A 14,002-nucleotide genomic window follows, 5' to 3' on the forward strand; every position below is an offset into this window, starting at 1 on the left:
TAAAGCTAGTAGCTCCATAAGGAACTCTTTAGATGGGTTAACAGGCTACCCAGCAACTCACGGATGTTAACTCTTCTGAACATTAAGACTTTCACAGAACGTCAACAATCTACTTCTAAAATACTCTCAGTAAGTTCAAATGTAAGCACTCCATAAAATACTGTTACTGCATTCTGTACTCTGATAGCGTTCTCACACACACTGTTGCCAAAAACAAATTATTTTTTCTGTCATGGAAGTTCACTGATTCATAAGAAGGAGCTTCCTAAACAAATCAATCATTTTGAAATCAACCATTTCATTCTGAAACTATTATCCTCAACCATGGCAGTGAAATTTCACTCTAACATGTAAGTGGTTTCCATTTAACTTTAAAAAGGCTATTTCTTATTAAAAAAATGACTAGTGCTGTTCAGCTAGTTATTTGTGGGATCAGAAAAGACCATAATTTACTGTGTTATAAAATTTCAAAGAAAAAATCCTGCATAGCATGTAAACCATTCTGTTCAATACAATTTCCCACGCATATACTACAAAGGATAGCAGAACCCAGCTTCCGTGTGCAGGTGTGTTTAACAATCACTGTGCCATCTATCCTTCTTGCTTGTTGTCAGTTCTCTTCACAGGACTCTTAAAGAAGTGGAGGAAAAAAAAATCGGAAGAGTATGCCTCAAGTTTTTCATCTGAAATATTAGTCAATTTATTTATGACAGTCATCAGGAGACTATTCCCCAAGATGTAAAATAGTTTTTTTTTCTTTGAAAAAAAGGAAAAACAATACACATTACTACAACCACAGATACTGTGGTTTTTCTGCCTGCCTCTATCTCCTTATATAAGTCCACACTGATAACAGAGCCAGTTCAAATATAGTCTAATCACTATCTAAGTTAACAGGGTTGTAGTCAGGGTCATCTTCATCCTCCAGCTCTAAATCATCCATTTCTTGGAATAAAGATTCATCAACCTCCACGCTGTTTCCAGCTACAAAAAAAAAAAAAAAAAAAAAAAAAAGAAAAAAAAGTTTACACAAAGAGAAAAGCAGTACCTGAACAACAAAATACAGTCTCTGAATACAAAGAGCACAAAGTGTGTACATGCACATTATATACATATATATGAGTATGACACATACCTGCAATAAGAAACGTTAGAACAGAATTATCCTGTAAATTTTCTCCATTAGAAAATTTCAAAGGCAGACAACTACTTTTTTTGGACAGGCACTGATAAGTAAGAAAAAAATATCTGGGGTTTAAATTTTAAAGGGATGCTACAGCTTTCTATGCTTTCACACTTTCTTCTGAAATAGACAACACTTAAGAGCAAAACTTCAGAACCGTTACTACGTTATTTGTATGTATCAATAGCGACACCTTCTGGCCTCTGAATAAGGTTGTTTTTCATTAGCTTTGAAGGAGCCTTTTTTTCTTTTAACAACTTCCATCTAGAAAACACAATTGCACTGCAGCAGATGCAAAAATTACTGTTATTTATTAATAACTTAAATGTGAAATTACAACACTGATCTGTGCAGGAACTTTTAAATAATGAACAGCAACAAGATTAGAAGTTAACATTAAAAATTACATTCCCATAACTTGGGAACAGAGCCCAAATATAGGTGTGGAATCTACTCTTCTCTTGAGGCAGAAAAAAACATTCTATCAATAACCCATCTTCACTTTAAGATTTTTTCAGAGGAAGGCAAAGTCAAGCATGTCCTCTAGCTAGAAGAAACAACTTTATGACTCAATTCAAGTTTATGCTCACTGATGTTCAGAACTTCATAATAATTCTGCATGTTTTTGCAATACTGAATGATACTGTTGCTACAGTAAAGAACTACCTTAACTCACAATCAGTTTTTTGAACTGGGACAAAAAAAAGGAGGTACAGAAATGAAATCGAGAATATGTGACTGTGAGTGGATTTATTTATCTCCAACAGGCTTATGTTTAACAGCTTTTGGCACAGGCTTACAAAATTTTCAGTTGGGATGAGGGAATTTTTTCAGTTAATAGACTAACCTGCACAAAACTATAAAAAGGAACTGTGCTGCACAAAGGCAAGTAAAATTTGATGTGCAAAATGTTTGTTACTGATGTTGATCTTCAGGGAGAAGAAAAAAGAACTTCAAAAGGTGTGATCAAAATGGGAAGGGAAGAGAATATTGAAATTTTTTTCCGGGAAGGGAAGAAGAGATTAAAATTGATTTTGTTCAATTTTCAATATGGTAGCTTGCAGAATTTTTTTCCAGTTAAAAGTGACACCGATGTAACATTTTAGTGAGAATTACAATACAGACTTTGCTTAGGAATTTTTTTCATATTTTAAGCCGACGCCTTTCAGGTGCAGAAACAAAACAAATTTACCTTCCTCCAGGAACTGGATGTCAGATGTATCAAGGTTGTGATCCATTTCAAACAGCTGTTTCCCTATGAGTTTAAAAGTACATATTACAAAACTCTGCTTGGTTATGTAACTACCAACCTAAGGCAGCAATAGTTAGCACACTATTTTAGGCTTTACAAATTAAACAATTTGAAATGTGGCTGGGAAACTCCACACTGTTGGTCCCATAGTCCTTATTCAGTCCTCATCTTGCATTCTACAATAAATCTTTGGGAACTGGACAGCAGATTAAGTTACCTCCTTCATCTGAAAATCAAGTTGGATGTACAAACCAGACACCAGCTCCTGCTATGAAGGAGCCCCCACATAAGGCAAAGCCTTTCTAATTGGGAGGTGGGGAAAGAAAAGTCCAAGCCTTTCCATCTACATTTGCATTGCTTTTTTAATCTTCTATCAAAAAGACTGTTTGTTTGATACTTAGGGTAAAACACTTAAAGACACTTTTTTCTCCTACTGGGGTTTCAAAAGCTTTTACAAGAGGGAGATAACAGCAGAGTGTACTGGAATTTCCAGATCACAGCCTGAATCAATGGCTGAGCACCAGGTGAGAAGTCATGGCTAACCCAGGGAGCTCAGGTGCAAGCAACACACCTGAGAGAAGGAATGCAGCCTGGATCCAACCCTCATTAGCAGCCAAGTGAGCAGCATCTCACTGGATAAGGACTGCACTCCTCTTGAGTCATCAATGATTGCAGGAAGAGGCGAGCCAATTTTCATTTTCTGTTACCTGCTATTGCTCTGTAGTGCTTGTATCCCATTAGAAGGCACTGTCACAGCCTTCTTTTGCCATACAGCAATACCACAAAATCACATCCGTTTTGTTTTCTGATGTAATCAGGTTAAAAAGTGGATATATCATCACAGGAGAACAAAAGTTAAAAGTTAAGCTCTGGTGAGTCTGGAGAATGCTCTTTAAGACTTATTTTTGTATACAGGCTCTCTTAAAGAAAGTAATTTCTTCTGCATTTTTTCTAGTGGATAGAGTTTGGATTCTGCTGGATTGGGATCTACAGATGACACTTCCTTAAGCTATCATTATGACAGCTCTCCTCCAAAATATTACAGCGGAATACCATTCTCACTAGGCATTGTAAGCTTGTTGCATTCACTGGACTAGCCTCTATGCTGCTTCAGTCCACCAACAACATCCTAAACCCCTACATGCCTTTGAGTAATTTTAATTCATGGTATGATCGAATACAAATACCATCCTGCTCAATTCTTTCGAAATTCTTTTTGCTGTTAGACAGTCCCCAGCTATTTCTGCCAGAGCAATGCTCATCAGCAGTATATTGCCTGACATATAATCAAAAAATGCTTGAATACACAGTTCAGGAACTTTAATGACTTCAGTAGAAATCTTGACCCAATAGGCTTTCTATTTAGCCCACTAAAGCACTCAAGAAGACTTGAAGAAACAGGAACAACAGTAATTTAATACTGCACTTAAAATTGGTTTACTACTATCATATGTCAGTGTAAGAATTATTTTTAAGGCTTATCATGATAGTCTGAGAATATTACGAAAGACTCAGGTACAGTTTTAAATCATACCGCTTAATTTATTTTTGCCCGCTTGTTCTTCCTCTTTCATCTTTCTTCTTTTTATTTCTAAGAGCTCTGCATCAAACTTTGCTTTCCAGTTCAGAAAATTCTCAATTGTAACAGGAGTGCCATGAAAGCGTTGCTGAAAAGAACAGAAAACAAGGCTGCAAATACAGACAGGTAGCAAAACTAGGAGTTAAGATGAACGTTCTCCCAGAATTCAACCCAGAAGCATTTGCTTGCTGTTAAGCATTCTCATAAATTAATTCTAACCCCAAGCACATACAAAGAACACATTCTTGCTTGTTTCTATTCTCTCCATGGGTCTCTCCCTTCAGAGAGCTGCACAGAGGTGGAAATTACAGAAAAACACCAAGTAATACATGCGGACCTATAGTGTAAAAGCTTGTAACATCAGTAATAAGGTTATGCTTAAGAAGGCTAACTCCTAATATTAACTAACTCCTAGATGCAATTAAGACTGAAACTTTCTATAAAAACATGAACTGTTCTCACTCACTGAAAGAGAGAAAAGGTTGGCATGGATTTTTTTCCTACTATTTCAGAAATACCAAATCTTTCATGTTCCATTACCCACTAGCTACTGAAGAAAGCAAATACTCAGCACATCCCACAGGTAGAAAAAATATTCCACAGTAATTGATGTAAAGTATGTGTGCAGGGAGGACAAACCATGTCCTGAAGACTGGTCCTTACTGCTTCTACTCCACCAAGGAAGAGGTGCTTCTTCAGAATACAAGCAGTCTATGCACAGCACTACGTATTCTGTTCTTTATTTTGCTTCCCACCTCTAACAATAAACTATCTACAGTGACTTTGTTTTACTTGGGAAAAAATCCTGCCCCAGTCTCAGGAAGTACTGCTGGAGGGGGTTGTGAATACACAACACATCTCTGAAAAAATTGCTTTAGGAAGTGAGAGGAAAAATAAATAGAAATCTTTGAAGTGCAATTCTAACCCCTAAGAATTAACTACATCAACTTTGGGCTAAATGTTCCTCTCCCCGTACAGCTCAGAGCTGCTCTCGCATACAGCCCATACATCAAGAAAAGTTAAATCTTCAGTTAAAAACAGTATTTTTACTTACTTTCTCTTCTTCTTCTGCTTCTCTTTCTTTCTGTTTCTTTTCCTCTTCTCTTCGTGTTTTTATTTGATCCACTATCTCGTTTAATTTCTCCTGTACTGCAGACACTAGAGTAAAGATCATTACCATTCCTAAATTTTCTTCTGCCTACAACACAAAGAAGGCAACCTCAAATAGAAGAACTTCATACCTTCAGGAGCTTAATGCATGTATCTATTCAGAAAGAAGAATTGCGTACAGACAACACAGCTGAGACACTCTACATCCATTTTAAAGTTCACTGTAAAATCCAAGTCAATCGGTCAGTTAATCAAGTTAAAGTCACTCTCAAATGAATGGGTGAGCAGCCAAACATCAGTGATAACCTGTGTTCAGATTATCAATGTATTCCAGTCACCAAAGGAGCTTTTTCATTAATAAAAAAAGTCTTCAGTAGAAAAGCAAGTTCAAAACCTGAATTTTATAAACCTTAAGAAACAACAGACACTCTGAAACGATGTTCCCCCTTATTCCTTATTCCCTTCCACAAGTTCCTTTCAGGTGAGACAAAATCAAAAATCACCAGGAAGGAAGGTGTATAATGTAAACCAAAAAGAGAATGACTGAAGAACACTTGACAGCTATTTTAAAGCAAATATTCCTTGACAAATCTTATCTAAGTCAAAAAGAGTGTTTCCTCTTCATACCTTCACAATGCACTGTCACTGATAACAAGGGTCAAAGAGTTATTTTTCTTGACCCAAAATAGCTATGATATTGAAGTGTAGCTCTTTGTTTGTTTGCTCTCAAATGAGATTACACTGACTTGGCTCCACAAATACTACATAAACACAGTTAAATTAATTCATATTGAGATAGAAATGCTAAGAGGGGAAGCCCTGGAGCCATTTCCATTTCCTTATTTTAGATGTGCACACTGTATTTATTATAGCTCTGTATTTTACGTTGTTAACGTCATTTACATCACTAATGCCACTTATCAAATTCCAGTCTCAAAGTCAGCCCTTACAGTATGGAACGTGTTTCAAATCACTAGGTCATCCCTCAGAAAACAGCTGAACTGAGGGACAAATTCTGACTAAATCAAGTGATGCCAAGATAAATTAAGATACTCCATTTTCCTTACCTGTTGTTCCAACAGGTTTATTATGCCTGTGACATCATTATCCTCAAGATTCTCCTGAGAGACTATTTCATAAATGGGAGTTTCATCAGGGTATTTTTCTCTGTAGGTAAACTTAAGGGTTGTTTGGACAGCTACAAGACAAAAAATAGAATTCTGTAAGATAATCACTATAATGTATAATTGTACATTTTTCTATCAAATCAACAGCCTAAATATTTTAAGATAGGAAAAAAAACCTTGACTTAAAGGAACAGTCATTTTACACATTTTACATCTACACGAACAGATGTAAATATATGCAAGAATGGTAAATAACTAAGACTGAAGTTTACCCAAACATAAACTATTCCAGGCTATTTATGTCTGAAAAGACTTTAGAAAAACTGGAAGACTTTCTGTAGTACAGTGGGTACGAGCGTGGCAACTTCTTTTCCCTGACATCCCACATAATGCTGGAGAGAATGAGGCGACATTCCTAACAACCAGACATAGAGAGAATCTCAGCATATTAACACTTTAAATTCTGCACACCTGGCTGGAGCATCAACCACTGTGGTAGGTAACAGCTCCACATACAGCATATGACAAGAACATAAATGTCCATTAGAAGTTAATAACCAAAGAGAAAAACTGCCTAAGGAGCACACACTCAAACTGATGTCACTTAGAGCTAGCCTAGCAATTAAATAAGGCCAGAGAGAATTATATTCCTCCTTTCATACATCCTGAGAGAACCAGGGAGGAACCTTCCTTCAGTTTAAGACTCACAGTTCTGGCAGCCCAGTTCTCCCTTTAACACATATTTACCCTGCACAGGGCTTACTCTTTTAAAACTGAAAGAGATACAAGTAATTTCTTCCCTCTAACTCAGTAACACAAAGTAACACCTTTCAAACATATCTGGAATGAAATTTGCTTAAAACAAATTCATGACAGCACTGATACCAAAAGAGCTACAGCATTCTTGGACATGCCAGAGGGTCAAAGTACTTCAGAGCATCATACAGCCTTTTCATACCAGCAGGGCACCAGATGCCAATGGCCCCTTAAGTAACATTTTAAGAATGCAAGAAATTACAGTCAGCCCTTCCATAACATAATGAGAAGGTATTTTGGACAGATACTTCACTGGATGATAACGTTGAAGAGCTTTCTGCATATGCAGCACCTTACTTTAAAGTAGTTCAGAGTATGTTTTTCTCCATCTTAAAAAGACATCCCTATTCCTTCTTCCAAATAAATCTTCCACTGAATAAACCACTGCTCTGAACTTCACTGCAAGGAGCTTTGGAATTCAGCAAATTGTTAAGGCTGTCAGTCCTAAGTAGTTATTATAACCAAATCAACATTTTATTGCAGCAAGCAAGGAAGACACCAACCATTCTGGAGCTAATATGAACAATTCAGGCAGGTTTCTAACACTCCATGAACAGAAAATATCATAATCGACTCCCACAGCTTCCTTATACTTGAGAGAAAGACCTTTATTCTTACCTACCTCTTGCAAGACAGCATCAAGGTTTCCTACAGCAACTTCATAAGTGTAAAATACTTAAAAGTGGAGGTAAACTTTGGAAAATACAGTTTTATATATATATATGATAAATATAACAGTTATATATAACTTGGAAATTAATATATAGGAGGGGAGACTACGTTGTTGTAAGACATAATGAACTTACTTTCATCATTTTCACCTGCTTCTGATGTCACAGTAATAGTGAAAGTCGTTGGCTTTTCTGACAACACTGTTAAAAAACAAAACAAAACAAAAAAAAAACCTTTAAATCAGAAAGCTACATAATTAAACCTGAATTTCCCTAGGACTAGTAAGGCAGAGAAGTTTCTCAATACAGTGTTAAGAGCCTTTAAAATTCATTAAAGGGTGTTTTCCAGTTAATTACTGTTTTCCATGTGATGTGATGTTTGAAGTGCTCTTTGAATGACAGCAGATAACATCAAAAAACCAAGATGTTCCTCAATCAAGAGTACAGATTTACCTACCTCTAAGTGGCTTGAACTAGTAAACCAAATACAAGCAGCAAGGTCCCAAAGGCAGTTCGTTCTATTGTGCTAGACATGTACAATGGGTATCCAGTTCATTTCTGACCCTAGGCTGTCATTACAGCACATCTCTTCCAGTTACCATATTTTTGACCACTTAAAGTGAAAAAAACAATCATGAGATGGAAAATGCTTTCCTTCAAGAGTGCAGGTCTGGGAATAACTTAGAAAAGGGGGGAATTTTAAATTGTCAGTACAAAAAAATTAAATCCATGAGCAACCATGCTCGCCTGCAAAACTAAAGTTAGGTCCTGCTTACTGCCTGTGAAGGAGGGAGCTGAAAGACAAGACAGTGGATGTTAACAGATCAAAAAAAGGGTAAACTCTACGTTCTGCTGTCATGGACTAGATGTCACGGACACCTCACGCCCAAGCACGAGCTGCAGGTGAAATCTCCGATTAGGGACCGTTCTGCACCACTGTTGCAACCTATAACTAATCTAGGCTTTGTGATCTAACCGGCACAGCAAGCTTAAGGACCCCGAACGCCCCACGCTTCGCTCAGCCTTCACCCCGAGGAGCCACGCAGCTCCCGGCCGGACCTCCACCGCCTCCCCGCGGCCGTGGGGCGGAGCAGGATGCGTGCCGCGGCTCACCCGTGAATGAGTCCGGGTAGATGGACTCCAGGGCCTCCAACTCGTTGCGCTGCTCCTCGCTGTAGTCCGTCATCGCCGCCAAAGGCCATGGGTCGCACGCACCGGCCGCAGCCCCGCCCCGCGCATGCGCACCACCCGCCTCCAGCGGCCGGCAGGGCGTGGTGCGCACGCATGCGCGACTCGCTCGGCTCTGTACGGTTTTGGGATGAGGGTGGGTTCAGATTTACCTACGGGATCTACCTGAGGAGAGCCCTGCTGCAGAGTTGCTGTGGAAAGGCACGGTTCTGTTAGGCTGGCATCAGTCTTCTATTGGAAACCTGTAGAGAGGGCAGCAGGGTGAAGGGCATAGATGGCATTACACCACATAGATGGCATGACTCCGTGAGCACAGAGCAGAAGTCATGCAGGCTGGTACACTGTCCCTCAGCGTGTGCTCCTAAAACCAACCCTACGAGGATGGGTTTAAGGGTTAACAAACACCACACACCAATTGGTGCTTCTTGCATCACACTGTTTAAGGTACATCCACTTTCTGGATTTACCACCAGCAGTTCTCCATCACCTTCCTACAACCCTAGAGTTAGAGCATTTGCTATAGAAATAAAATCATTTGCAGTCTGAGTGAGCAAAATGCAATTCTACATCGATTCCAGGTAAGGTGACACCAGTTTTAGCAGACACAGACTGCTCAATGCCTTCTGGATTTTTCAGTAATCACAAATTCTTTAGGAGGCTGTGCCTTATTTTGTCACCAACCCATGACATATTTCAGGGAAATGCATCATTATCCAGCTATATTTAATACTGCAGATTAATAAGTCCCAACAAAGCAACACTATGCATACTGGCAGGCTGAATTCAGAATGACAGATAAAGTCCATTATTCAGGTGTTTCTTTATTTTTATTTTAGAGTTTATTAAAAAAAGGAAAAACAGCAATTGGGACAAACCTAGAGAACATGAACATTCATTTTAAAATTACAGTTTCACTACAGGCAAGAGGCTGACAGCTTTCTTGTAACTAATTCTCGTAAATATTACATCATTTCATAGTGGTACTGTAAAACAAGGTACAAAGTAGGAAAAAAAAACACAATAAAGGCAGCAAATAGTTCTTGTCATTCCAATCAGAAAGGCAGTAAATATGTTCATACACATAAAGCAGCTATATGTTTCCCAGCATGTGCATAGTGTTCCATATTAAAAATAATCAAAAAACACAACCAAACACCAATGAAGTGAATTTAGGGCTTGTGTTCACTAACAGATACTTTGCTTCCTGAGCTAATCATACATACCTAGGATACCTACATACATAGGAGTCGAGTGAAACATGTGAGATCTGTAAAATTTTCAGTGACATAAAATATGCATTATTTCAGTTATTTTTTTCTTTTTCTTTTATGTTTAAAAGCTTCTCAAAGGAAGAGCAAACACTTAAGATTTGCTTTTTAGCACCCTCTCAACTCCTGCATTTTGTAAGGGGAACTGTTAAATGTATTTTTATATTTTAATATATTTTTTTAATAAAACTATAAACTGAAACAAAATCCCAGTAGAGCTTCGTATTACACACTTTACAGGCAAATAGACAATTCAGGAAACATTAGAAAAACACTGAATTGCCTGTTTAGATACCCCCCCCCAAACCCTCCCTTCATTGAATTTCAGTAGTTTTTAAGTGACAGTAACATTTGTGGGCACAATAGTATGACTCAGTGTTTTCACAGGCAGAGCAAACCTAACTTCAGAGGAATATTTCCCCATGTAGTAGGCTAGCTTACTTGTAAAAACTGATACCTTTTGAGGTACATGCAAAAGGAATAGGAAACTGACCTTGCTCCTGCTTCTAGTCAGATGCCATCAGGAGCAGTGTATAAGCATCTGAAGGACTACATTAACGAAGTACTTATCCGTGTCATTTATGTAACAAGGTATCCACAGCAGTTCAGGTCCAAAGTGGATCTGGACACTTCTGCTTTTACCACGAGTTGTTGGCAGGGGCACAGAACCTCACAGCTAAGTTACAGTCACAGGATCATCATCAAGCTTCAGGTATTTTCTGTCTGCTGAGTCCTTGAGTGCCCAGTCATGGAGGAGGCTGTAGTCATAATGCTCCTCATCCACTAGTTTTAGAAAGGCCAGTCCAGAGATGGCTTGCCACTCTCTGAGTGATGGGATACGGATTTCATTTATATTTTCATTTCCTGGGACAAAGCCGAAGAACTTCTTTACATGCTTCATGGCATAGAGCTTGGAGTGCTGGTCTGTTGCTTCATCAAAGAGCTCCTGCTCATTATGGACATAGCTGGTCCAGTACCTGAAGTGCAGGAAGCTGAGTGGGGAGAAGCAGCTTGCCAGGCAGTAGGACAGGAAGACAGTGATGACAACCACAGCAATCAGAAGCCATCCAGCCACCTTCCAAAAGCAAACAAACACTGTCACTTCTGAAAGTACCCACAGTTGTACTTTCTGGGCATAAAAAAATAATCTAATAGAATCTTTACTTGCTTTTCCTGAATAAGATTACCAGAGGATTAACATGGCTTGTATCCATTGCCATCAGACCCAGTCCTTGAGTACTAGAGACAGCCTTGTAATAAATACATTTCTTCTGATCAAGTTTAAGGAAGCCCTGATGAATAGTTTAAGGATGTTGCCCCTGCAGCTATTATCTAATTCCTAGCTCAAGTTACCTTATGCCGTGTTAAGGATCGATTTTCCTTGAAGTAATAATCTTAATATACCAGCAAGATGCTAGGGGGAATATTAGATCCTAGAATCAAGTCTGATCTAAAACAAAAATCTAAACCCAAACCAAATAGGACATGCTTCAGTGATATTTTTCATGTGGAGCTCTCACAGTCTGAACCCATTAATCACATTTCTTGTGCTTGTGTTTAAGAAGCTTCCTGCCCTTCAGTGTCTCTTGGACTTTGTTCGTCTTCCTTGATGGCACTTCTCAAGACAGAATAACACATCTTACAGTAGCGAGTAACAAACTGGAGGGTCAGAAGTAATAACTTAGCTACCGAATGTTCAATTCCACCTACAGGAACAAAGCAGACTTCACAAAGCACACAAGAAATTTGGCAATCAAGGCAGAAGATACTGATCCTGTTTTATCCTCATACATTGCCTGAGGAATAAACTCTAGTGCCATTGTTAGATCTGCAGGCAGCAGCTTTCACAGAAGAAAAAATGTTGGTTACTCACCTGTGACTGGTACCGGAGCAGGAGGATCACTTCATCTCTTGCCCTGCTCAGCTCTGGTGGAACTAGCTGACTACAAGGAAATGCAGCCAAAATCCTCCGGCGTTCACTAATAGTAACGTTAGGAATAGCTGCATAGTAGTACACGGAGACATACTCACTCACAGCACACACATAGTAGGATCCATTTATCAGAGTGACTGCTAGCCATGTCACTGGAGCAACCAGCGCTCTCCCAGTGATGCTGCACAATACAAAGCAGGTCAGCTTGCACTGCAGTAGCTGATTCCATGTGCTCTCCACCAGGAGAGGAGACCTCTTGCCTGTAACGAGCCTCCAGGTCTGATTGTTCAGAGCATAGCCAATGATCAGAAGGATCAGTGCAGGAACGCCTAGGAAGGCCAACCCATAGATGAGGTTCTGCCCCACATGACAGGGACAACTGAACGTAAAGAAGGAGAAGAGTTGCTGCCCACCAATTGTCAGTATTGCAATTATAGCATTAGCAATAACAACCTCTTTGCCTTTCAGAAAGGTTAGCCACTTTGGAAGGAAAGCCATTTTAGATCTCACTATTTACCAAATAGAAACTCTTGCATAAAGTCACTACTATCTTTTAATTATAGCTTAACTGATACTAGTGGTAGACTAGAACAGAAACACAACAATCCCAATAATTTACAACACAAAGCAACAACCAAAAAAAACCCTCTAATGCAACAACAATAGAAAGTCTACTAGTCCTTCTCCTCCAACTAGTTTCTGATTCTGCTCAATAACAGCTATTGCCCTGTTTACTAGCTTTTATCTACTTGAAGATATTCAGTCATGTGTTTTAATTGATCCAATAATTCCTCGCAGTGGTTCAGGGACATTCAGCATTTAGGGAACTGTGAGCTCCTCCAGCTTCTTGCTAATTGTCTGAACTACCAATCAGTTCTCTCTGCCTGGTGGATGACAGGCACTGCTAGCAAACTAATTACTACACGGCTAGGGTTAATTAGTCAGCTGTTGTCCAATCAATGGTAATTAGCAGAAGCATGGCATGAGGTTAGGAAAAAGAAATACTGAAAAAAAGAGCAAAGGGGATTGTTTTCAACTATTCTTCATTAAAAAAACAACAACACACACACAAAAAAAAACCCCACCAAAAATAAAATAAAACACAAAACCTGATGATAAAAAATGAAGCAGCAGAGATATTTTAAAATGTTTCAACATTAAAACAAAAATGGAAAATATTGCAGAAACTGCACAAAGATTGGAATCCCGATTTTGTTCACATTTAATGACCATTCTGGTTCAATTTGCTTTCCCAGCACAGGAGATGTGTTTAGCTGCTGTGAGAGTTTTATTGTTTCACTTGCAGAGGCAAGAAGCTAGCATGCCTAATTTACTGGCAGTACCAAACCTTTTTGCTGTCTCCTTCAGAAAAATTTTCTTTGGCAGTATGTAGTCTGCTGTTCACACTGTGTCAAGTGATCTTCAGACATGCTTGTGGTAGTAGCTGGCATTTATATAGCACGTTCACAATTTGGATTTTTTGGATTTATGTATGTATCATCAATCCCATGCTATGGACTGAGGTAGATAGAAGTCAGGCATTTTCACATGTTTTCTGAGTAGTGAAATGCATGATCTGGGCTCTCAGTGCCTCTTACAAATCAAGCCTCTTACAGATCAACCTCTATGGAGGTTCATTTGAAGCAAGTCACTCTTGATGATTTTCTTCAGGTTGCACTTTGCCTAGAGTCCTGCTGTCTGGTAGTTCTGTCCATTGCACGCTCCAGTCCAATTTGGTTGTGAATAAGCAAATACTTGCAAATGCAGGCTATGAGGAAAATTGTACAGATGGCCATATATAGCTTTATTTTGCTTGGCAGCGTGATATAATAGAGTCTGACAGCCTCCTCTCTCCCCTTGTTGAGGGGTTGCTAA

General features: G+C 38.9%; 2 protein-coding genes across 2 annotated transcripts; both read right to left on the reverse strand.

Annotated features, from left to right (window-relative positions):
• Positions 1-499: 499 nt before the first annotated feature.
• RWDD1 (RWD domain containing 1) lies at positions 500-8,966 on the reverse strand. The gene is made up of 7 exons (XM_065734755.1): positions 8,852-8,966; positions 7,874-7,939; positions 6,192-6,322; positions 5,069-5,212; positions 3,970-4,102; positions 2,376-2,438; positions 500-984 (listed from the first exon to the last, which is right to left on the reverse strand). The coding sequence occupies exons 1-7, from the start codon at positions 8,922-8,924 to the stop codon at positions 875-877; spliced, it is 720 nt and encodes a 239-aa protein (XP_065590827.1). The 5' UTR covers positions 8,925-8,966; the 3' UTR covers positions 500-874.
• Positions 8,967-10,870: 1,904 nt separating this feature from the next.
• On the reverse strand, positions 10,871-12,625 carry CALHM4 (calcium homeostasis modulator family member 4). The gene is made up of 2 exons (XM_065736867.1): positions 12,068-12,625; positions 10,871-11,269 (listed from the first exon to the last, which is right to left on the reverse strand). The coding sequence occupies exons 1-2, from the start codon at positions 12,623-12,625 to the stop codon at positions 10,871-10,873; spliced, it is 957 nt and encodes a 318-aa protein (XP_065592939.1).
• Between the last annotated feature and the right edge of the window lie 1,377 nt (positions 12,626-14,002).

The sequence above is a fragment of the Cyrtonyx montezumae genome, unplaced genomic scaffold (genome assembly GCF_038088225.1).
Source record: "Cyrtonyx montezumae isolate F1298 unplaced genomic scaffold, pur_monq_1.0 scaffold_0, whole genome shotgun sequence".
Classification (NCBI taxonomy): Eukaryota; Metazoa; Chordata; class Aves; order Galliformes; family Odontophoridae; genus Cyrtonyx; species Cyrtonyx montezumae.

Coding starts and splice junctions, on each gene's coding strand:
- RWDD1 (XM_065734755.1), bottom strand. CDS start 8,924: ATGACGGACTACAGCGAGGAGCAGCGCAACGAGTTGGAGGCCCTGGAG. Junction 6,323..7,873: donor AGCAGGTGAAAATGATGAAA/GTAAGTTCATTA, acceptor TTTGTCTTGTAG/CTGTCCAAACAACCCTTAAG. Junction 4,103..5,068: donor AAGCAGAAGAAGAAGAGAAA/GTAAGTAAAAAT, acceptor TGTTCTTTTCAG/CAACGCTTTCATGGCACTCC.
- CALHM4 (XM_065736867.1), bottom strand. CDS start 12,625: ATGGCTTTCCTTCCAAAGTGGCTAACCTTTCTGAAAGGCAAAGAGGTT. Junction 11,270..12,067: donor TGCTCCGGTACCAGTCACAG/GTGAGTAACCAA, acceptor TGCTTTTGGAAG/GTGGCTGGATGGCTTCTGAT.